This window comes from Myotis brandtii, unplaced genomic scaffold (assembly GCF_000412655.1).
Source record: "Myotis brandtii unplaced genomic scaffold, ASM41265v1 scaffold1218, whole genome shotgun sequence".
Lineage (NCBI taxonomy): Eukaryota > Metazoa > Chordata > Mammalia > Chiroptera > Vespertilionidae > Myotis > Myotis brandtii.
This window is the reverse complement of record NW_005354247.1, coordinates 411,647-434,953: the sequence shown is the minus strand read 5'-3', so window position 1 is coordinate 434,953 and position 23,307 is coordinate 411,647. Positions and strand designations below refer to the sequence as shown.

At 39.9% G+C, this 23,307-nt stretch overlaps 1 protein-coding gene across 1 annotated transcript in view; it reads right to left on the bottom strand.

Annotated features, from left to right (window-relative positions):
• KIAA0586 (KIAA0586 ortholog) overlaps positions 1 to 23,307 on the bottom strand; it is a 91,317-nt gene that overhangs the window by 5,720 nt on the left and 62,290 nt on the right. The window contains 2 exon segments of the mRNA XM_014533270.1: positions 1,504 to 1,506; positions 19,234 to 19,339. Coding sequence (XP_014388756.1) covers positions 1,504 to 1,506; positions 19,234 to 19,339 — 109 coding nt within the window.

The following is a 23,307-nucleotide window of genomic DNA, read 5'->3' as shown; positions in this document are numbered from 1 at the left end:
CCTATTATTACTAGTACCAGAGGCCCGGTGCACAAAAATTTGTGCACTCGGGGGGGAGGGGGGTCCCCCAGCCCGTGCCCTCTCGCAGTCTGGGACCCCTCGGGAGATAACGACCTGCTGGCTTAGGCCTGCTCCCAGGTGGCAGAGGGCAGGCCCAATCCCTAAGTGCAGCCCCTGGTCAGGCTCAGAGCAGGGCCGATTGGGGAGTTGGGGCGCCGCCCCGTCATGCACAGAGCAGGGCGGATCGGGAGGTTGCGATGCCACCCTCAGTCACGCTCAGGGTAGGGCCGATTGGGGGGTTGGGGCACCGCCCCCTGTCACACTCAAGGCAGGGTCGATGGGGAGGTTGCAGCGCCACCCCCTGTCACGCACAGAGCAGGGCCAATCAGGGGGTTGGGGCGCTGCCCCCTGTCACTCACAGAGCAGGGCCAATCAGGGGGTTGGGGCGCTGAGGCGGGGAATGTTGGAGTCTGCAGTCACTGAAGCAAGGAAGCCTCATGTTCGCTTCCAGCTGCCTGGCTGCCGGCCGCCATCTTGGCTGACAGTTAATTTGCATAAGGATATGCTGATTAGCCAATGGGAAGGGTAGCGGTCGTACGCCAATTACCATGTTTCTCTTTTATTAGTGTAGATATCTCTGTCATTTGCTAACTTCGAGAAATCCAAACAAAGCCTTCTCTCCTAAAACAACATTAGACAAGCAGATAACTAACTGCACGTAGCACAAGCCACACATATGAATTTGTGGTATTCTTCTATGAGACGAGGAGTAGATAGAAGTACTTTAAATTGTCGGGTTTTGGTGTTTTCTACATGCAGATAAAGACTAGTTTGTTATAGACTGCACATTTAAAAATCAAATTAGAAAGGAAAGAAATACAATGGTCTTCTTCTTTGTTCTTTTTTTATTCCTCACCTGAGAATATGTTTATTGATTTGAGAGAGAGGAAGGGAGAGAGAAACATTGATTTGAGAAACATTGATTGGTTGCCTCCTGTGTGTACCTCGACTGGGACCAAACCTGAAACCTAGGTATGTGCCCTGACCAGCAATCGAACCTGCAACCATTTAATCTAAGTACTTAACCTTAATGAGGACCTTAACCCATATTTCATGGAAGGACAACCAGGGATCTGTGAATACCCTGAAACAGTATGCAAATTATTTTCATGTAAGTACAATTGAGGAGGGAGACAGAGGGGCATAGCTATTGATGTCTTAAAGGGGTCTGTAGCCCCAAATACTTAAGAATCATTGACTCAAAGGATACCACAGCTCCATGAGTTGTTTTTCCAACAGTAATGGCAAAAGAACTCTCCTGTTAATTGTGGATGCTTTGTTTTCCAAAGGCAGCTCTAGTATAGCACTTACCAACTGCACTGTAATTAGTTATGTATCTGTCACGTCCACAGGATAGTATGCTCCTTAAGAGCATGGATTGGGACCTGCAGTCACTGCCTTCTGAGTGACCGGTACAGCAGGTACACAGTAAGTACCTGTGACCTTCTCATCTCATATTATCATTAGTTGCTGTGGGTCTGCTGTTCCTGTTAAATGTGGGCTACACGAGGTCAGCGACTGTGTCTTATTTATCTCCGCATTCTATGAAGTTGTAGCATATGCCAGGCCTTGCAATGATGGCCGACCCTAACTGATTGGTTTCCACCTCGAGTCTGTGGTTCCTCATGACTAACAGCTTGCTTAGATTCACGGCTGACCAGATCTGGTCTTTAGAATCAGCCCTGAGTGCCAGCAATGCAGTCACTTCCCAGCTGTCTTTGAAAATGTAACAATATGTCAGCTGTGTTTTATTGAGTTCTTGAAGTATTTTTCCTGTCCACCCTGGACGCATCTCCTCTTGCTTTAATTCCTTGTTTAAGCAGCTGCTAAACTATCCTGCTGCATTCAATTCTCCTCACATACTTAACCCAGCCCTGCAGATTTTGCAACATTATAGCTTCAGTGCTTGAGAAAAATACTGTAAGTCTTGACGGAGAAGGTGCCTGGTCATTTGATGTTTAGTATGTAATATTTTATCTGCCTCTGCTTTCCAGAATTAGTCACTATTAAACATTTCTTTCCTTGCTTTCATGTTTAAAAGTGATTTAATATGTTAGTATAGTCTCATCCCAAAATATGTTTAGACATAAATCCCATTACATTTTTTAAGTTTACTATTGCTTCTGTTTTCTCAGTTGACAAATGCTTATTTTAAAATTTATAATTTAAGATAAAATTCTTCCTATAGGAAGAATAACTGCATCGGCACCTGTAAAAACAACTCCAATTCTTTTTCCTCTAAAAAGCAGTAGTTAATGTGAAAGATTCGTTTCTTCTTATGCCAGGTTCCAGCTGCTTCACTTTGTTTAAAACTGACTTCAAAGTTTAAACACTGTCCTGTCCCAACAAATAACCTCCCCCAGATGGAATTATCTCAAGTACTATCCTCAGAGCTCTGAATACCACACCTGCAGCCTTTTAATTCAACATTTTATAAACTTTCCAAAGGGAAATGATAAATTTTTTCTGTCCCCTAACTTCCGGAGAGTTGAGCTCAGTGCCTGAAGGGAGTTCTATGCCTGGGGAGTGCTTATAGATATTTAGGCAAATAACAAATTGGGCTCGCTCTCCCTCTCTGGAGCCTTTCCCTTCGCCCTCTACTCCCCCCAGGTGTGTTACCTTTGCCTTTCCCTCTCCTAAGCTCCAAGGACCCTTCTTTTGTGTCCGTAACTTGTTTCCTGAGCCTACGCAGCCCAGCTGCTTACTTCCACTTCCTCTGTAACTTTCTAAAGAAACTTTCTCTTATAATTTGAAAAAAAACACTAGAATTACTATCTCTACTATGTTGATTATTATGAGAAAAAGAAATTGCAGGGAAATGAAAAAACCTGAATAGCTCCCAAGTCCAACAACTTTTAAAGTAAAAATCATCCCCGTAAATCAGATGTAAGGTACAGATTGGGCTCAATGTGTCCGAGATCTATATCACCTGGTGAAGCTACAGTTAAAAAATTTTTTTTGCATAAGAAAATCAGTTAAGCATAGAAATAATCATGATTCATTTCTATTCACTAAAAAGAACACAAACCAAATGCACTCCCCACAGTTGCTCTCATAAAACCAGGTAAACAGAAGCCTGATATAGTGGCCTTAATATAAAGAAGGAAGTTAAACAGCTGGATTTTAATGACCGTCAATAAAATAATACTTTACCTAATAGATTATTATCTTTATGCATCAAAGATTAGGGGAAGGAGGAAGCAAAAGACCAGAAGAGAATTCACAATTTGTATTAAGTAGGAGAAACCCACAGGCCATTTATTCAGATATTTTAAAAGTTTTCACAGATATTTTTACTTAAGGATTTAATAATCACAAAAAGCAGCTTAGAATTTCCCTTCTCCCTAGGCCAGCCTGGGACATGCTGCCTAGCACAATCTATGTGAAACAACCAATAAAGTTGTCGGGGAGCACAAAAGAGCCCTACACTGTTCAACAGAAGCCAAATGTTAACATTAAAATGAAATAGGTCGGTGCCCTAACCGGTTTGGCTCAGCGGATAGAGCGTCAGCCTGCGGACTCAAGGGTCCCGGGTTCGATTCCGGTCAAGGGCATGTACCTTGGTTGCGGGCACATCCCCAGTAGGGGGCGTGCAAGAGGCAGCTGATCGATGTTTCTAACTCTCTATCCCTCTCCCCTCCTCTCTGTAAAAAAATCAATAAAAATATATTTTAAAAAAAATGAAATAGGTCGGGAGAAATTCTCTTTATGGTTAGAAAATTATGAAGCAGAGAAATGTTAAATAACTGGAGAGAGAAGCCTGTAGTACACATAGTCCACTGTCAACCCATGCTCTGAAAAGCACCCATAACTGCCAATAACCACTGTTTTGAACAAATTCTTAGCGCAGAATGATTTGGAATAAAGTCATAATATGGCATAACCAGTATTTTCTGATTTTCTCTAAGGTAAAAGTCACCTCTCAAGCTTCCTTTATTTCACAAAAATTTCAGGTGGATTTAAAAGAAGACAATTAAATGAATGTGATTTTAAGCGTTACACAGTTCATTAAACTAAGCAATATATTCTCACCGGAGACAAACAGTCCTGTTAAACTACTGTAGTTATACTATAAGAGACATCAAAATTAAATGTTTAGAAATTAAAATGCAATACAGTTCAATGAAGAAATGAAATCTTAAAAAGAACAGTTTTAGAGGAAAATATAGTTTTATAAGAGTAAGATTGTGGGCAAATAGTTTACTTATCCTATATAATAAAAGGCTAATATGCAAACTGACCAAAAGGCAGAACAGGTCACTATGATGTGCACTGACCACCAGGGGGCAGACGCTCAACGCAGGAGCTGCCACCTGGTGGTCAGTGCGCTCCCACTTGGGGAGCCCCATTCTGAGCTGGCGAGCGCAGTGGTGGTGGCAGAAGCCTCTCCTGCCTCCGTAGCAGCACTAAGCGTGTCTGACTGCTGACTTAGGCCTGGGAGGGTGGGGGCGGTGGGGAGAAAGCGTGCTTAAGCCATCAGTCGGACATCTCCCGAGGGCTCCCGGACTGCGAGAGGGTGGGAACTGCAAGAGGGTGCAGGCCAGGCTGAGGGACACCCCCCCGCCCCGCCCCCGCAAGTGCACGAATTTCATGCACTGGGCCTCTCATGTATTGATAATCTGCAAATAAACCAAAATGGAACATCCAACTTTGATACTGGTTTTTAAAAATCTTTAAATTCATTATAAGTGCTCATTATGATGTTACTGTGAGACACTACCTATGACCTCACTTCCCAGAATGCCTCTAAGTTTCTGAGTTGGAGAGGGACAGCCGTGCCTGCCTGGCCCTTCCGCTTATGTGAGCTACCTTTCAGATCCTGAAGGACAATCGTGGAAATGGGTATCAGGACCACCTCAGAGGCCCCTTCCACTGAAGAACCATTTATCTGTAGCAGGTAAGTAGCAGTCTTCTCTGCGGTGGTTGCCTCCAAGCCCAGAGTTCAAGCATATGTATTGTGTTATGGTAAGAAATCAGCAACATCATTCCCTTTCATACTTAACAAAAACAGGCTGGAAACTAAGAAAGAGGACGTTCAGTCTATGTAAGGTTCAGCTTAAAAAATTTAAGTTCCTTTTATGTACCCATCATTATTACATTAGGTGTTGTGAAGCCCAAAAGAAGGGTAGGACGTTATCTCAATCCTCTTTCATTGGAAAGACAAAATGAACACAGAGCAGAATGAGAGTAGTCAGCAAATCTTCCAACTGCTCCTGTTCCACCTAAAATATAAGAGATTTCAAAGGCTAACACCCAACTGAGCTCTCTGCCTTTTAAATTATATCATTTCTATCTGCTAATGTTTCCACTTGTGTAACTCGAATGCTATGCTGGGTAGTTTTTCTTTTCCTCTTCTTGTTCTGACTTTCTGTTTTATTCTCTTTAAAAAGGTGCTATATGTTATACCTGGATGGGTTTGCGTAAGGGCGTTGTGAAGCCCTTTCTAAACCAGTGATTTTTTTAACCGAGGTTTGGGGTAGAGAGAAGGGAAAGCCTGAATCACATTGGGGACTTTTCAAACTAACAAGGGCTCCCTTCTATTCTGATAGGCCTGCACTCCGGGTGTATCCCCAAAGAGAGTTGCTGCTACAGTGAAACACTCTTCTAAATTCATAAAAACCTAAATGTGAATTTTATACACTCCATTTTATTTGTAATAAAAAAAGAATGTTTCATTAAAAAAAATTTTAGCTCAAAAAAATTACAACTATTTCATTACTTCAAACCAAAACATACTTCGGTCATCTCTTTGTATCATACAAAATTACATTAGTAAAAACATCTAAATTGAAATAACATATCAAATCTGTTATTATTTTTAGATCTCCATTAAACCACTTCATAGGTTGAAGTAAAATTATTGTAATGCTGGATTTACTTAAAGGGTAGAAAAACAAATGGTTTCCCTCCATTTTACCGCTTCATTTCCCCCAAGATTCAATTCTTTGCATATAGTGGCTCAAGAAATATCCAGCAGAACGATGTTTCTGAAACCTTTATGTCAAATAGAGATACCACTCTGTGATCTTTTATAGATCAGTTTTTAGGGGAAAAACACTTCTCCTATCTATTTTATACTGTGGTATGTAAGATAAAAAATTGCAAGTAAATGATAATCGAACACTATATCAGCTGTAAGTTAGTAGCTAAGAGCACAAACTCAGAAGCTAAACTGCCTAAATGCAACTCTCAGTGCCAACACGAACTGGCTGTGAGACCTGAAATACCACCAATTTGTGCTTCAATCTACTCTTCTATTTCATAGGTTTCTGATGATCATTAACAAAGATGATGTATGTAACTAACTTAGAGCTGTAACTAGAAAGTAGGCACTCAATAATGGTAGTTTTATTGGTATTTAGCCTATGATTATTTTCTAACTTTTCCCATTGACAAAAAAACAACAACAATCATTCTTGTTAGGCAATCTTTTCAAAATAATTTTGACAAGGAGACTTTTTGTTTAAAAAAGAAAAAGGAAAAAATACTGATCACATATTACAGCAGTAGAGCTAAAAGGGACTTCACAAAGTATCTTATTCTTACTAATAAAGAAATCATGATTCAGAGAGGTTACTGACAAAGAAATCAATGTCACAAATTAGTAGTAGGGACTACAACCCACAGCATACAGTTCTTCCCCACCTCCTAACTTTTTCATACTCTTCTACTAGGATGTGTCTTCAGATACTGAGCCCTGTAAGAACAATCAGAAATGATCTCTAATACTTTCTTTAAAAATTATCAAGGAAGGAGATACATTAAGAGTAAAGCCTTTGCTTTCAGAGTTGGACTTGGTTTGACTCCCAGCTCTGTCATTTTTTATTAGTTACTAGAGGCCTGGTGCACGAAATTTGTGCGGGGGTTGAGGGGGGAGTCCCTCAGCCTGGCCTACGCCCTCTCGCAGGCTGGGAGCGCTTGGGAGATGTCCAACTGCCGGCTTAGGCCTGCTCCCCACTTTCAGAGTTGGACTTGGTTTGACTCCCAGCTCTGTCTTTTTTTATTAGTTACTAGAGGCCTGGTGCATGAAATCTGTGCACTGGGGTGGGGTGGGGGAGTCCCTCAGCCTGACCTGTGTCCTCTCGCAGGCTGGGAGCCCTTGGGACATCCTTAGCACTGTTGTAAAGGCGGGAGAGGCTCCCACCACCGCCGCTGCGCTCGCCAGCCGTGAGCCCAGCTTCTGGATCGGTGCTCCTGTGAGAACGCACTGACCACCAGGAGGCAACTCCTGTGTTGAGTGGGATTGGGCCAAAACCAGCTCTCCGACATCCCCCGAGGGGTCCCGGATTGCGAGAGGGAGCAGGCCAGGCCGAGGGACCCCACCGGTGCACAATTGGGGCCAGGGAGGGACACGGGAGGTTGGCTAGACAGGGAGGGACTGCAAGAGGGCTCCAGGTCGTGTCCGGTCAATCTCACTCAGTCCCGATCGGCCGGACCCCAGCAGCAAGCTAACCTACCAGTTGGAGCGTCTGCCCCCTGGTGATCAGTGCATGTCATAGCGACTGGTTGACCAGTCGACTGTCTGCCCTCCAGTGGTCAATGCATGTCATAGCGAGTGGTTGAGCGTCCTTAGCATATCATTAACATATTATGCTCTGATTGGCTGAATGGCCCATCGGATGACCGGACACTTAACATACTAGTATTAGGCTTTTATTATATAGGATGTGACCTTGGGCAAAATATGTAACTTCTCTGAGTCTCAGATTCTCAAGTATAAAATGAGACTATTACCTAACAAATTGGGTTGACTGAAGATCTTAGCAGAATGCATTACATTAGGAAGTATACTTAGAAGGTAGCTATTATAGTATATTACTAGGGGCCCGGTGCACAAATTCGTGCACCTTGAAAGGAACTGTGGGCCACTACACTGCGGTGGGCACAGGGGCGGGTCTCGGCCCATCCTCCATGCCCTCACCTGGCCTTTCCCACCGCGGCCCCGGTCCTCTGTCTGCCAGCAGCCCAGCTCCTGCCACTGCCGCCACTCCCACACATTGACAACGCCAGCCCCACTCGCACCTACTGACGGCGCGGAGCAATTGGGGCCGGCGCCAGCAGCGGGTGCAAGTGGCAGCTGCTGCCCTGATTGCCCCTCAGGGGCAGGGGGAGGTGGAGAAGCCCTCAGGGCGATATGGGCCGGCAGCTGCCACTCACACCTGCTGACAGCACCGAGCAATCGGGATCGACACCAGGTACTGGCAGCGGGTGCGAGCAAGGCTGGCACTGGCAGCAGGTGCGAGTGCTGGGCGGGACCGCAGCGTGTGGGAGCAAAGAATTTTCAGTAACTACCAGAGGCTCACCCCGATAACAGTGACCAGCACCCCGCCTTGGTCTGGCACCCCTGCTCACCATCCTGACGCCTGCCATGTTCCGCGCACATCCCCTGGTGGCCAGCACACGTCACAGCGACCAGTTGTTCGGTTGTTCTGCCATTCGGTCTATTTGCATATTAGGGTTTTATATATATAGATTGTTACTGTTGTTATAAACAACATTCACCTCTACCAAAACTGGGGGAGCATCTTGATTTCTCCTAACGGTATGAAAAAAGCTACAATGTCATTATCAGTGACTACTGTCATTTATTCTTGTAACAAGTAGCTGACTCATAATTCTGACTTGCTGGATGATAAATTTACTGGAACGGTGAGTATTGGGCTCAGCAGGTGAAAATTAAAGTAGCAAACACAACCTACACCCTGGCCAACATGATCTGAAAACTGCTTATCAAATCTGTTGGTTCTTACATTACCTTACCCTGTTGTTCAAAACTGAAGAAACCTAATACTCATTGATATTTAAGTCAAAGGATAAGAAGAGAAAATATCTAAATATTTGATCTAGAAATTTCTAGGAAATTCAGAGTGGTTAATACGAACAAAAACTGAGTCATAAATTACCCATGAATATAATTTATCCTTTTACTTTTACCACAAAAGGCGAATGTGTCAACTTTTACTTAAACATTTCAAGACACCACAAAATAAACACAAGTGACTTTGGGTTTGGAGACAGAATGCAAGGATGGAAACGCAAAGCCACTGCAGGCAGAGCTCTCAGAGCTCTCATAGTAATGCTTAAATCTGTAAATCGCTATATTATTGCTTTACAAATCCTTTATGGATTATTTCTTAAAACTGTACGGTATTATAAAGCTGTTAACTGAAAAATAAGAATATAAGGACAAAGACTCTCAAACATGAATTTTTCAACTCACAGGAGATTTTAAATAGATGATGTCCAGAATTTGAAACAAAATCTAATAAGGAGAAATCTAAAATGTAGTAAGATTCAGAATAGCTGGATCTTTTATACTAATTTGAGTTCACTGACAAAAAGTAATGCTGTAAATATTAAAGTAGTTAAAATATATAAAAAGAAGTTAATATTTTTAAGCAAATTAAGTTACTCATTGGCTCCCTCCAATGACAGCACTGTCAGGAACAGTATCGGGGCAGCATAAAAGCTTACATTCAACTGCCACGAAGCTGATCGATAATTCAGAAAATAGTGAGCCACCCTATCCTGAATGCAAACCATGATTTATTTGAATAGTGTAGATTTAATTACTAAAGCTCATTTAAAAACCATTTAAGTGCTTGAATGTATTGCTGTGTGGTGTTATGACAAAGAGAGTTCCTGCCTTTTAGGGGCAGGAATGACTAGAGGGACATTCCAGCATTAAAATTTGGTTGAGAGCTGAGAGACCCGATGTTTTAGTCGACAACTTTATCTACAATACACTTCCTGCGTGACACGGCTACTAAAATAAATTCCTCTCGGATAATTCTTTATAAAAGCATGCCGTAACGGTTTGAAAATGAAAAGAATCTTAAAAAATACAATGGGTTTGCCTCATGAAAGAAGCCTTACATTTCACATGATTTTGTTTATTCAAAGTACAGAAACCAGAGAATTAATCTATGCTGTTAGAAGGCAGGACAGTGGTTAACCCAGCGAGGGTGAGGTTGTGACTGAAAGGGAACGTGAGGGCGCGTCAAGGGTGCTGGCAACGTGCTGTTTCTTGAGCTGGCTGTGAGTTATACAAGTAGCTTCATTTTTGAAAATTCTTTCAGCTGTAATACTCATAAGTGTACATTTTTGCATATTACACTTCCATAAAAATATTATATTGAAAAAAACCCAATAGATGAGTTTCAGCAATGAAAGGTGATTCCTTTATACAAGGTGTCCCAAAAAAGTGTATATACACTTTAACATCTGATTCTATTACATCTTGAAATGAAATGTATTTTAATATACTCTGCTTTTATAATAATTCAAAGTGTGTACACATTTTTGGGGGGACACCCTATAGTTCTGAAGTATTTTCTAATGATTAAAATAGCCACATAACTAACCTTATTAGGCAGACTTAATATCAAGTGAATGGTTACTGCTAAGTCACAGGCTATATTGTTAACTACAAAGACAAATTCCTTTCTATTTCTTTTCTTAAAATCTTGAAATACCAGTGAGCTGAAATTGTTCAGAAGCAGAAGGTGAGCTTTTGTCATTGTAACTCTAGTTTGACTCTCATAGAACTTGCTACTTTGGGTTCTGCAACAATTAGCTACTCACTTAAATTAAAAGCACAAATTACTATCATTTTAACTAATCTTGAAAGCACTTTATTAATATTATAAAGCATAATATTTATAAATATTAATACATTCTATGAAAGGCATTTAATTATTTTTAGTGCAAAAAAGTTTGCTGTTTCAGTTCATGTCTATAAAAAGCAATGATATCATAACTATATATCTATATATCTATAAACTCAACTTTGCCCGTCCAGTGTGGCTCAGTGGTTGAGTGTCAACCTATGAACCAGGAGGGCACGGTTTGAGTCCCGGTCAGGGCACACGCACTGGTTTCAAATTCTATCTCTGGTAGGGGCGTGCAGGAGGAAGCTGATCAATGATTTCTTTCATCATTGATGTTTCTATTTCTTTCTCCCTCCCCCTTCTTCTCTGAAATCAATATATATATATTAAAAATAAATAAGCTCAACTTTAACTCTTCCTCAACAGTAACCCCTCTCCCTTCCTCTCTGAAATCAATATATATATATGCTCAACTTTAACTCTTCCTCAACAGTAAATCCTATAACTTTAATTACCCAAGGCCACAGTTGTTAGAGGAGGCCACTATTATCACATTCTTATAAATGACATTTGAGAGCAAACAAAGCTGAAGGCAAAGAAACTCCCTAATAGTTACCAAGCAGTTTGAACCTAAGGGCTTCTACAATCCACACACAGAAAATACAATTTCAGAGATGGAAATCCTTCTTAAATATAAACATTTCATTCAGGTTATGGCCTGTGACGATTACTAAAAACACACTGAATTATTTGTATAGCCGTTATGGTGGATTTTTCCATATCTAGCCATTCCTGACTAAACTTGGAAACAAGAATTAAATGTGACATAGTGACCAGGTTCGCTTCACCAAGGCCAGACCTGGTAACTTTTGAAAAAGAGTGAAAGAATGAAAAATGAGCTTTCAAGTACAGGAAGCCACTAGAAAATAAGAACACCGCCACTCCATACCCTAACATTCAAGCCTTACAGATTTTTCTGTTGAATAGTGAGTTTCGGGGTGAGGGGGTGGGGAGGTGAGGGCGGATTTCTGTTCACTGTACACACGACACCAATGGGAATAGGGGCCGTCCAAGTTCTACGTTACCCGTGCTCTGGGTAATAGCTCCAAGCTGTGAGGCACAGCTGTAGGGGCCCTGCCAGCAAGGCCGGCGCAGCAGTGCTTTGATAGCGTGGGGCCCTGAAGTGTCAGGATATAGAGAAGGCAGCAGTTGTTGGCTGTGAAAACAGTCTGATACAAACCAGATGGGAACTTACTAGATGGGCAACACAAAGGAAAACAATTGGCTCATTCAACAAAGTCAGGCCCCTGCCCCAGAGAATTCACAGAAGACAATAACAGTCACCCAGAGTTGATGCAAACAAGAAACAGCCATGTGGTTACAGTTTGAAGAATTGTTTTTCCTCAGACTAAACAAAGTTTTGATTTCTAATTCTTGTGTTCATTAATTGTAGTTTGGTGCACAGGCCTTTTGCCAAAGACAAATATTTCATTTAGACAATATAGATTCTTTGTGACACCGAGAAAAATATATGGGGACATGGAGACTAATTTGGTGCTGCTTCCTGTAAAGTGCTATGAACACAGGCTAAGCTATTTCAGGAAACTGGCGAATTTAGAGAATGATTGATCATGCTGACATAGTAATTAGAAAATATCCAACATAATATTTCCAGGACTTCCTATGTCTGATTTGTTTTAACGTAGGCAGAAGGGCATGAAAGGCAATAATCACAAGTCTTGGAACTACATTTCCACCTAATAATTTTTTTTTACCTCATTAGATAGGACAGTATTACCGCAACTATATTCATAAGAAAAAAGTGCCAGGGTTCTCCACAGCCTTACTGTGTGAGGCTCATCACATGACAAAGTTACTCTCCATTCTGAGTTGACATGTATAACAAAGATTAACAATTAGATTTTAAGGTAAATATTGACAGGAATATTTCACTTAAAGACTTTTGTAAGTATGTATTCCACAACAGAGTAATTTGTTTTACTATTTTAAAAGAAAGTAAACAGCATCCTCGCTTAAAATAATTCACAGGGCATTGAATTTCTTCCACTGGAAACCCTAGCACACTTTGGGCCTCTGCATTGACCACGAATGTAAAAATACACTCAAGAAACCATTCTTAGGTGGTGCCTAAGGAGCCCATCAAAGAAACTCTGAAAATAAAAGCATTTTCATGCACACACACTATTTGAACATATTTTATAATTAAACAAACTTAATCCTGTTTTGTTTTGCGCTTTTATAATAATAATAAATAATAATTAGGTTTGTTAAAAGGGAAGACATATATCTATGGAATTGTGAAAATTATTATAGTCCATGAACACAGGCTTCCCGATTTGCATTTGCTGCACTGTCCACATTATTCTCACTCACTCTTCCACCCTAGAAACTGAAGCCGAACACTTATACCTCTCTCACTGCATTAGATCTTCCACCCCTTGCAAGGTAATTCTGAAGTGACCCAGCGAAGCAGAAATGGAGTAACGACTTGTTGTGTAGGCTGATACCCTCATAAGCAATTTCAGCCACAGGTATTTTCCCTCTGTGCTCGGTTGCACATGCACACTTACACACATTTTTTTAAAGTCTAAATTAATTTGTGGCAACAGTGCTGAATAACTGAGCACTTTAACTGTAATGATCAAATCTAAGAAATCAGTTTCTGCTATTGTAAGCTGAATTACCATGTAAAAAGCAGGAAAAGAAAAAATGTTTTAAAGTGTTATTAAAGTCTTATATAAGAATTAAGAATACATCACTCATGAACGAAGCAATTCTGTTAAAAGTTTTTTTTCAACACATGAAATCAACTCCCTTACAAAATAATTAAGAAAAGTAGTTTATCTTGGATTTATTAGTAAATTATTTCTTAGACACTGAGTTAACTCATGAAAAATATAGAGTTGTATCATTCCAATTATTAGGCATATTGATAATTATTCATGCACTTCTTCAGAAATTGCCTATTTCTACTTTTATGGGTGTGTGTGTGTGTATGTGTGTGTGTATACTAGAGGCCCAGTGCACGAATTCATGCACCAGTGGGATCCCTCGGCCCGGCCTGTGGGATCTGGCCGAAACTGGCTCTCCGACATCCCCTGAGGGGTCCCGGACTGCGAAAGGGCGCAGGCCAAGCCGAGGGACCCCACTGGTGCATGATTGGGGCCAGGGAGGGACACAGGAGGTTGGCCAGCTGGGGAGGGACTGCAGGAGGGGTCCAGGGCATGTCCCGCCCATCTCACTCACTCCCAATAAGCTGGACCCCAGCAGCAAGCTAACCTACCGGTCAGAGCATCTGCCCCCTGGTGGTCAGTGCATATCATAGTGAGCAGTTGAGCAGCCTTAGCATATCATTGGTATATTACACTTTGATTGGTTGAACGACCAACTGGACAGGGGAGGGACTGCAGGAGGGGTCCAGGGCATGTCCCGCCCATCTCACTCACTCCCAATAAGCTGGACCCCAGCAGCAAGCTAACCTACCGGTCAGAGCATCTGCCCCCTGGTGGTCAGTGCATATCATAGTGAGCAGTTGAGCAGCCTTAGCATATCATTGGTATATTACACTTTGATTGGTTGAACAGCCAACTGGACAAATGGACACTTAGCATATTAGGCTTTTATCATATAGGAGATATATATATGCTATCCTAAAGGAGTACCATAAATTTTATAAGAAAAAAACACACACACACACACACATACACACACACACACATGCATACACACACTATCTTAATGGAGTGCCATAAATTTTATAAGGAAAAAAACCCCAAGAAACTGCATTTAACAAGTTTTTAATCTCAGAAGTTGACCCTGATATAATTTCAGAGAAGACAAGGGCCAGATCATGTAGATCTTTTCAGGTCACCGTAAGGAGTCTGGACTTTATTCTGGAACAAAACAAAGTCTTTGGAGGGTCTTGAGCAAGGAGTCATATGATCTGATTCGTATTTTTAAAAGATTACTCTTGCTCTGGGTGGCTAATAGACAATAGGGGATCAAAAATGAATATAGGAAGACCAGTTGAGAAACTTCTCAGGATAATATTTAGGCTGAAGGATATTATGCTTAAAAAATTAACTGCACAACTATAGCAGGTAGAAAACTTAGTTTGATATCAAGTCATTGATATCAAATCTTGACCAGTTTTATTAGAATACTGAAAACCACAGTATCAAGCAACAGTTTTTAATAACTTCTGTGGACACTGAGACAAGCAAAGAGCAGGGAGGTTACATAACCTCCATGAGCCTCTGTTTTCTCATCTGTATAATAAAACAACAACAATAAAAGCATCTTTACATACAAGTTTGCTGTGAAAATGAAAGCTCTGATATGAGAGAGGTTCCTTGTCAGCTGTAAAGCATTTGACAAATGTTAGGTTTCACCATTGTGGGTTCAGGGGGAAGAAACAGATCTATCACACTTGAGAGTGATTGCGTTCTGTCCTAGTGTAACTCTATGAAAGATATATTTGAGTAGAATATGGTCAAACTAGTAGAGAGCTTGGAAAAATGACATAAAATCAGGAAAAGAGCATCAGCTTTACACACAGGGGCTTGAATCCCAAATTTTCAAGCTTCCAGAAACTTCTCTCTTAAAAAATGGGAATAAAACTACCTCTATGGCATGGTATTGTAATAAATAAATGAGATAATAACACAGAGTGCCTAACAAGGTTTCAGTAAATAGACACTATTGCTAAGATTATGACTGTGTTCAGGGCACAAAAATACTGAGGGTGGGGGTGGGGTTAAAGATGAATAAGTCATCTTTTTCAATTGGAAGCTCAGTAAGGACTCAGATAGAGCTGAATTTTGAAGACTAAGAAGTTGGTAGACATGTAGACATGGATAAGAAGGAAACTCCAGGTGGGAAGATAACATGCAAAGGCATTGAGACTTAGAAGTATAGTGTGTGGAGAGGGCTCATTAATGTTTATTGAACTGAACTGGGTTGATTACACTTTATATTGAATGTGCCAATAAGGATAGGTTTTGAACTGATCATTCTTTTCTGAAATCTAAACATTTATTTTTAAAACAAGTGTTTCTATCAAGCACTTTAGAGTTATTCGCACATACACTATCTTCTTGTTCTTTGTTTCTAGTTAACAATAAATTATAAAGCATAAATGTTCCAGACTTTTAGCTTGAATGGAATGTATTCTTTTTTTCAAATATATTTTATTTATTTTTTACAGAGAGGAAGGGAGAGGGATAGAGAGTCAGAAATATTGATGAGAGAGAAACACCGATCAGCTGCCTCCTGCACACCCCCTACTGGGGACATGCCCACAACCAAGGTACATGCCCTTGACTGGAATCGAACCTGGGACCTTTCAGTCCGCAGGCCGATGCTCTATCCACTGAGCCAAACAGGGTAGGGCAAATGGAATGTATTCTTAAGTAAACACCTAAATATCCAACTTATATTACATTGAAGATATGTTGTATAAAAATACTAGAGGCCCGGTGCATGAGATTCGTGCACTGGCGGCAGTGGGGGAGGGGTCGTCCCTCAGCCCAGCCTGCGCCCTCTCACAGTCCAGGACCCCTCGCTCCTTACCACCTGCCTGCAGCAGAGGCAGGAGAGGCTCCCGTCACCGCCACTGCACTCGCCAGCCGTGAGCCAGGCTTCCGGCTGAGCAACGCTCCCCCTGTGGGAGCACACTGACCACCAGGGGGCAGCTCCTGCATTGAGTGTCTGCCCCCTGGTGGTCAATGCATGTCATAGTGACCGGTCGTTTGCTGTTCGATCGATTTGCATGTTAGCCTTTTATTATATAGGACAAGAGGCCCGGCACAAGAAATTCCTGCATAGGCAGGATCCCTAGGCCTGGCCTGTGATCAGGGCCAATCTTCCCCAGCTGCCAGCAGCTGGCTCCGCTCCTGCCACGCCACCGCCGGTCGCCCAGGCGATCGGGGCCCCAGTGCCGCCCACATCAGGCGCCACCCACCTCTGGTTCCTGGTTCCCAGTTCCCCAATGGACGACTGGAGCCTACCAGCTGCGGGGAGGGACCAAGAGGTTGGCTGTTCCCACCCACTCACCGGCCCCACTCACAGGCCCCGCCCCCCACCACCACCAGTCACCCTCGGTGTGTGGAGCAACTGGCTGGGCAATCGGGGCTCCAGCACTGCCCGTGTCTGCCACCACCCACCCCCAGTTCCCTGTTCCCCATCGGCCAATCAGGGCCTGCGGGCTGGGGGCAGCTCCTGTGTTGAGCATCTGCCCCCTGGTGGTCAGTGCATGTCATAGCCAACCAGTCGTTCTGTCATCCGGTCAATTTGCATATTTTTGCATATTATGCTTTCATATATGTAGATTATTCATTCAAAGTGAAATACATACTTCGCCCTGAAACAGCCACAATTTGGGGTCCATGTATTCTTAGAAGCATTTACCTGCCAGACAAGATGTGGGTTTGATTCCCTTGTAATAAGGTGAATTTCCTTCACTGTCTTCAAGGCCTCTGTATGAGATAGAACTGAATTCCTTCAAGGTCACCCAAAGGCCTGAGGACCCTAAAGCAAGCATGTCAAACTCAAAGGCTAGCACAGGCCAAATATATAAGGTTTAAGTTTATGTGGGCTGCAAAAAACAAAAGCTTCAATTTTCATAGAAACATAGGTTTATTTAAAAAATATAGTATGAAAAAAAAAAAGAACAAGAGCGATGATAAAATTAATGTTTTCTTCCTGACACTTGGCATGTCTTCTCTGCTACTATCTTTCCTACTGTGGGGAATGTCTTATTCGCAGTGATTACTTTCAAAACTGACCCAAGGTGAATGTCAGTAATTCTGGATCTGACAGGAGACTTATTTCCTTTCATAATTGTAAATAACTGCTCACACCGTTATACTGGCTGGGCGCAAAAATATTTGTTGTGGGCCACATGTGGCCCACGTGCTATGAGTTTGACATGCTTGCCCTAAAGGATTACTTTGCCACTCTGACTCTCCTATTCTCGGAAACATTAGGCAATGTCTCAGAGTTTCATCAAATAAAAAATAAATTTTAAAAATTTTATGGAAATAAAGTCATAACTGACTGTATTTGCCAAGGCAATTATATTCATTCAAAAAATTTAATTTCAATTAAATTAAAAAATTTACACATATTAAGTCCATTGTTTTAAACTCTTTCTAAATAAAACTTCTTCCTACTAGTAACACCTTGGTTTCTCTTATTCTTCTTATGATTTTTATTGACTTATTGAATGTTAACTGGACATTATTTAATGACGTTCTAAGTCAACAAAAAATTTACTATTGCCATCTTGTGGTCAGACATTCATATCTATGAAACAAAAAACAATGACACTTCCCTAAAGAGAGATATTTACAAACAAAGATATTTTCCTATCAGCTGAGAAAAGTGGTCATTTTATTACATTAACATCCTCAAGGTGATAAAATTCACTTATAATTTTAAGAAATTATAATTTTTAAAAACGAAATTAAATGTCAAGTCATTGGCCATGAATGGTAACAGTACTCAGTAGAAGGATATCAAGTCAGTCCTGATATTATGCTAAGAACATTCATTTGCTCTATATACTGACATGATTAATTTTTAAATACCATGAGAAAAGTTTTATAGGCAATTTTTCATAGGAGTCTAAAATGCATTATTAACACTATTATACCACGGTTAGCTTAAAAAGTAGTCGGGAGGTAAAGTTCTGACAAGTTGGAGCAAGAGAGGAACAGAAAACAAACAGAAAAGTAAAAATCTAAACCTCATACAGCATGCTCCTAATAAATATCTTGGTGCCTCCTAATTTAAGTCCTCCCCAAATGCCAAGTGCATAGTTATATTTGCAATTATATTGGCACTCGATATATGAGATTACAAATCACAATTGTAAAAACAAAGAAAAACATTCCACTGCTTAAAGTATTCCTAATACTTCTTCCTGGATTGTGAATAGAAAGTTTTAAACATTAGATATCTTAAGTTCTACTGCCAAATTTCAGAATTTAGGTTATATAAAATTTAAATGATTAAGCAGCAAGAAGGCACATGAAAGGCGAACAGCCTTACAGAAACATAAAGACAACATCAAAATACCATGATGCAGGTTATAGAATTAAAGTCTAACCACACAATGTTGATAATCAAACAACAGTGCAGAAAAGTTCAATATAATAGCATTTAACATGAGAATCCTGTTTTTTAAGTTGTACTTGGTCAGCATCACCACACACCATTAAGTAGCCTTTACAAAGCACCTTAACAGCCATACCCCTGCCTTCATCAACTGTACAAGAACCAAAAGGTAACATTCAAGGAAAAAAACTACCTGAGAGCTTTTTCAAATCCATTAGAAACAGAGTTTATTGGTAAAAGGAACTAATAAATATACCATCAAATATGATGCTAGATTCTTTATCCCAATGGACTAAATGAGAAAAAGGAAACAAAAAGAAAACCTAGAGATAAGATGTATATAAAAGTAAAGGATTCTCATTATATATCTGTTCAATATCAGGATTAAGTATCAAACATATTACTACAAGAAAACGAATCTTACCTTGCTCTGAAAGTGAAATATCAGATTTACTTCTTACATGTATTATACGAATTTGTGCTGGCTTGTGTTCAATTTGCTTAACATCTTGGTCTTGCTTTTGTTGGTACTAAAGAATTTAAGACATGAAGCCACAGTATTATTTTTAAAGTTACTTTGAAATAATTTGAGCAATTAAATTTCGTACGAGTTTATTATGTAAAATTTGAATATTATACATGCCTTCTAATTGCCAAATGTTACTAAAGGAAAAATAATGCAAATAGATTCTTTAAAAAGATTTAGATAATATATACAGATTTCAAATATTCAAGTAATTTGTCTATTTTTAATAGGAAATTCAGAGCTACTTAAAAATCAAACTATTTTAGATACATACACATGATGGATTTAGACAGGATAAGAGCTTAATTTGAAGAGCTGTAAGCTCTCCCAAATAAAATTTGCATGCTGCACTGCAAATTTCAAAGAGCTTTAATATATAGTAATATCATTTAATTCTCACATGTGTGAGAGGTACTGTTGTTATCCTCCTTTGCCATTCAAGAAATATATATTCCACAGTAAACCCCATCATCTCTCCTCCTTACCTATACCCAAACCAAATTTGAAATTTACAGCAGTCACAAATCCCTTCACAAGCACACACCACGAATTGTTGATGACTTGAGCCATTTTCTTTCTTCCTTTTCCTACTTTCTGAGCCTAATTTTAAATAAGTCCCTGAAAACTATCAGATATACTTTGACACGAACTCAAAGCTATCTCTAGATTCTTATCAACAAATACAAGCAGAGCAGAATCTGAAACACCTGTCCACGTGGACTCAAATGTAACCACCCCAGCTCTGGCACCTATTTACCTTCAAATAAAAGTAACTTTAGACTTGCAGCAGTAACAAGCTTTAACTTGGTCTTCTAAGCTTAGAGCCATTAGTCATGGAGGTTTCTGCCTTGAAGGAAATAGACATATAATGTGTGCTTCCATGGGTACTCTGACCGGCTCTGGCTGCTTCAGCTTCATCCCTAATTGGCTCCCTTCCTTAACCACAGTGACTAAGAGCTGAGTATTGTGGAGCTAAAATGCTTTGTGTTCAAACCTGGCTGTGGGTTTGAGCTTCGGCCTTGGGCAAGTTATTAACTCCTCAGACCTCAATTTCCTCATTCATAAAATGGGGATGATAATAACTATCTCATTAGGTGGTTATAAGGATTAAATGAGTTAAATATGTAAAAACTTAGAACAGCATCCAGCAGAATAAGCACTACAAGTGTGCTGTTATTACTAGCCATGTTAGAGAAATCTCACAAATGAATTATTGAGGCCCATTCTGGTAACACTTCAGAGTTTTATTTTAAAATAGGTCAACAATTAAGGGAAAGCAATCATTCTTTTTTTTAAAATAGTTTTATTGATGTATAACTGATAGACAATGATCTTCACATATTTAAAATATACAACTTGCTAAGTGTTGGTATATATGTATACCCATGAAACCGTCACCACAATCAAGATAAGGTAATGAATATATCCATTAATCTCACAAATTTTGATATTTTTTGCATTTCCTACCATTACTATTGATTAGTTAGCATTTTCTAGAATTTTATATAAATGAAATCACAGAGTATGTGCATTTGGAAAGAGGGTCTGGTTTCTTTCCCTCAACATAACTTCTGTGAGAATCATCCATGCTAGTGTATGTTTCAGTAGTTCACATCTTTTTATTGCTGAGAAGTATTCCATTGAATAGATTATACCCAATTTGTACAATCACCAATTGATTCATGTTTATTTTGTTTCCAGTTTGGAGCTACTACAAGTGAAGTTGCTATGACCATTCATGTACAAATCTTTGTGTAGTCATATGTTTTAGATGCTCTTGGGTAAATGCCTAGGAGTGAAATGCCTGGATCATATGGTAAGTGTACATTTCACTTTTTTTAAGCAATTGCTACTGTTTTCTAAAGTGGTTGAATCATTTCATATTCCCAACCACCACTGTATGAGAGTTCAATTGTCCCCCATCCTTGCCAACACTTGGCATGTCAGTCTTTTTAATTTTAGATATTCTAATGGGTGTGTGATAGTAATTATGAGACAACATACTGAACGGGAGAAGATATTCACTAATGATACATTTGATAAAAGGTTAATATCCTAAATTTAGAAAGACTATTTTGGGTATAGACATATGAAAAAATGCTCAACGTCACTAATCATCAGAGATGCAAATTAAAACCACAATAAGCCCTCGCCAGTTTGGTTCAGTGGATAGAGCATTAGCCTTCAGACTGAAGGGTCCTGGGTCCAATTCCGGTCAAGGGCATGTACCTTGGTTGCAAGCTTGATTGCTGGCCTTGGCTGTGTGGTACATGTGGGAGGCAACCAATTGATGTGTCTCTCTCACATCAATGTTTTTCTCTCTGTCTCTCCCCGTCCCTTCCACCCTCTCTAAAACATCAATGGAAAAGTATCCTCAGGTAAGGATTAACAACAAAAAAAACACAACACAATGAGATATCATCTCACACCTGTCAGAATGGCTATCATCAATTAATCAAACAAGTGTGGCGACAATGTAGACAAAAGGGAACCCTCATGCACTGTTGGTGGGAATGTAGACTGGTGCAGCCACTGTGGAAAACAGTATGAGAGTTTCCTCAAAAAATTAAAAATGGAACTGCCTTATGACCCAGCGATCCCACTTCTGGGAATATATCTGAATAAACCCAAAAAACTAATTCAAAAGAATATATGCATTCCATTTGATCCCAGTGATCCCACTTCTGGGAATATATCCTAAAAACCACAAAACACCTATCAGAAAGAATATATGCACCCCTATGTTCATAGCAGCGTTACTGATACATCCCATAAGGGATTAACATACAAATCTATGAAGAATGGATAAAACACTCAACACCAAAAAAACAATCAAATTTAAAAATGGGCAGAGGACCTGAATAGACACTTCTCCAAAGAGGACAAACAGATAGCCAATAGATATAGAAAAAGAAGGTTAATGTCACTAATCATCAGAGATGCAAATTAAAACTACAACGAGATATCACCTCACACCTGTCAGAATTGGTATCATCAATACATTAACAAACAAGTGTTGGTGTGAATGTGGAGTAAAGGGAACTTTCCTGCACTGTTGTTGGGAATTCAGTTTGGAGCAACCATGATGAAAACTGGAATGAGGTTCTCAAAAAGTTAAAAATGGAACTGCCTATGACCTAGCAATTCCATTTCTGGATATATATCTGAAAAAACCCAAAACACTAATTTGAAAAAAATATATGCACCCCTATGTTCACTGTAGCATTATTTACAATAGCCAAGATATGAAAGCTACCTAAGTGTCCATCAATAGATGAATGGATAAAGAAGAGGGGGTACCTATATACAATGGAGGATAACTTGGCCATAAATAAGAATGAAAATATTACAATTTTTGATAGCATGGATGGACCTAAGGGTATTATACTAAGTGAAATAATTCAGACAAAGAAAGATAAGTAGCATATTGATTTCATTTAGATGTGTAATCTAAAGAGCAAAATAAATGAATAAACAAAATAGAAACAGACAACAGACTGATGGTTACCAGAGGACAAGGGGGCTGGGAGGTGGATGAAAAAAAGGGATTTAAAAGTACAAATTGGTAGTTCCAAATAGTCACAGGGATATAAAGTACAACCAAGGGAATATAGTCAATAATATTGAAATAACTATGTATGGTGCCCGGTGGGTACTGGAAATATCAGGGGAACACTGTAAAGTATATGATTGTCTAACCACTATGCCTATATACCTAAAACTACTACAAAATAATACTTAATGTTAACTGTAATTGAAAAATAAAATTTAAATTAAAAAATAGTATTTCTTTGTGGTGTTAGCATTTTCCTAATGATTAATAATACTGAGATTCTTTTTATGTGCTCACTTGCCATCAGTATATCTTCTTTAGGTAAGCTATCTTTCCAAATACTTGATCTACTTGTTAATTGGATTGTTTCCTCTCTCCCTCCCTCCTTCCATTATCCTCACCCGAGAATGTTTTATTGA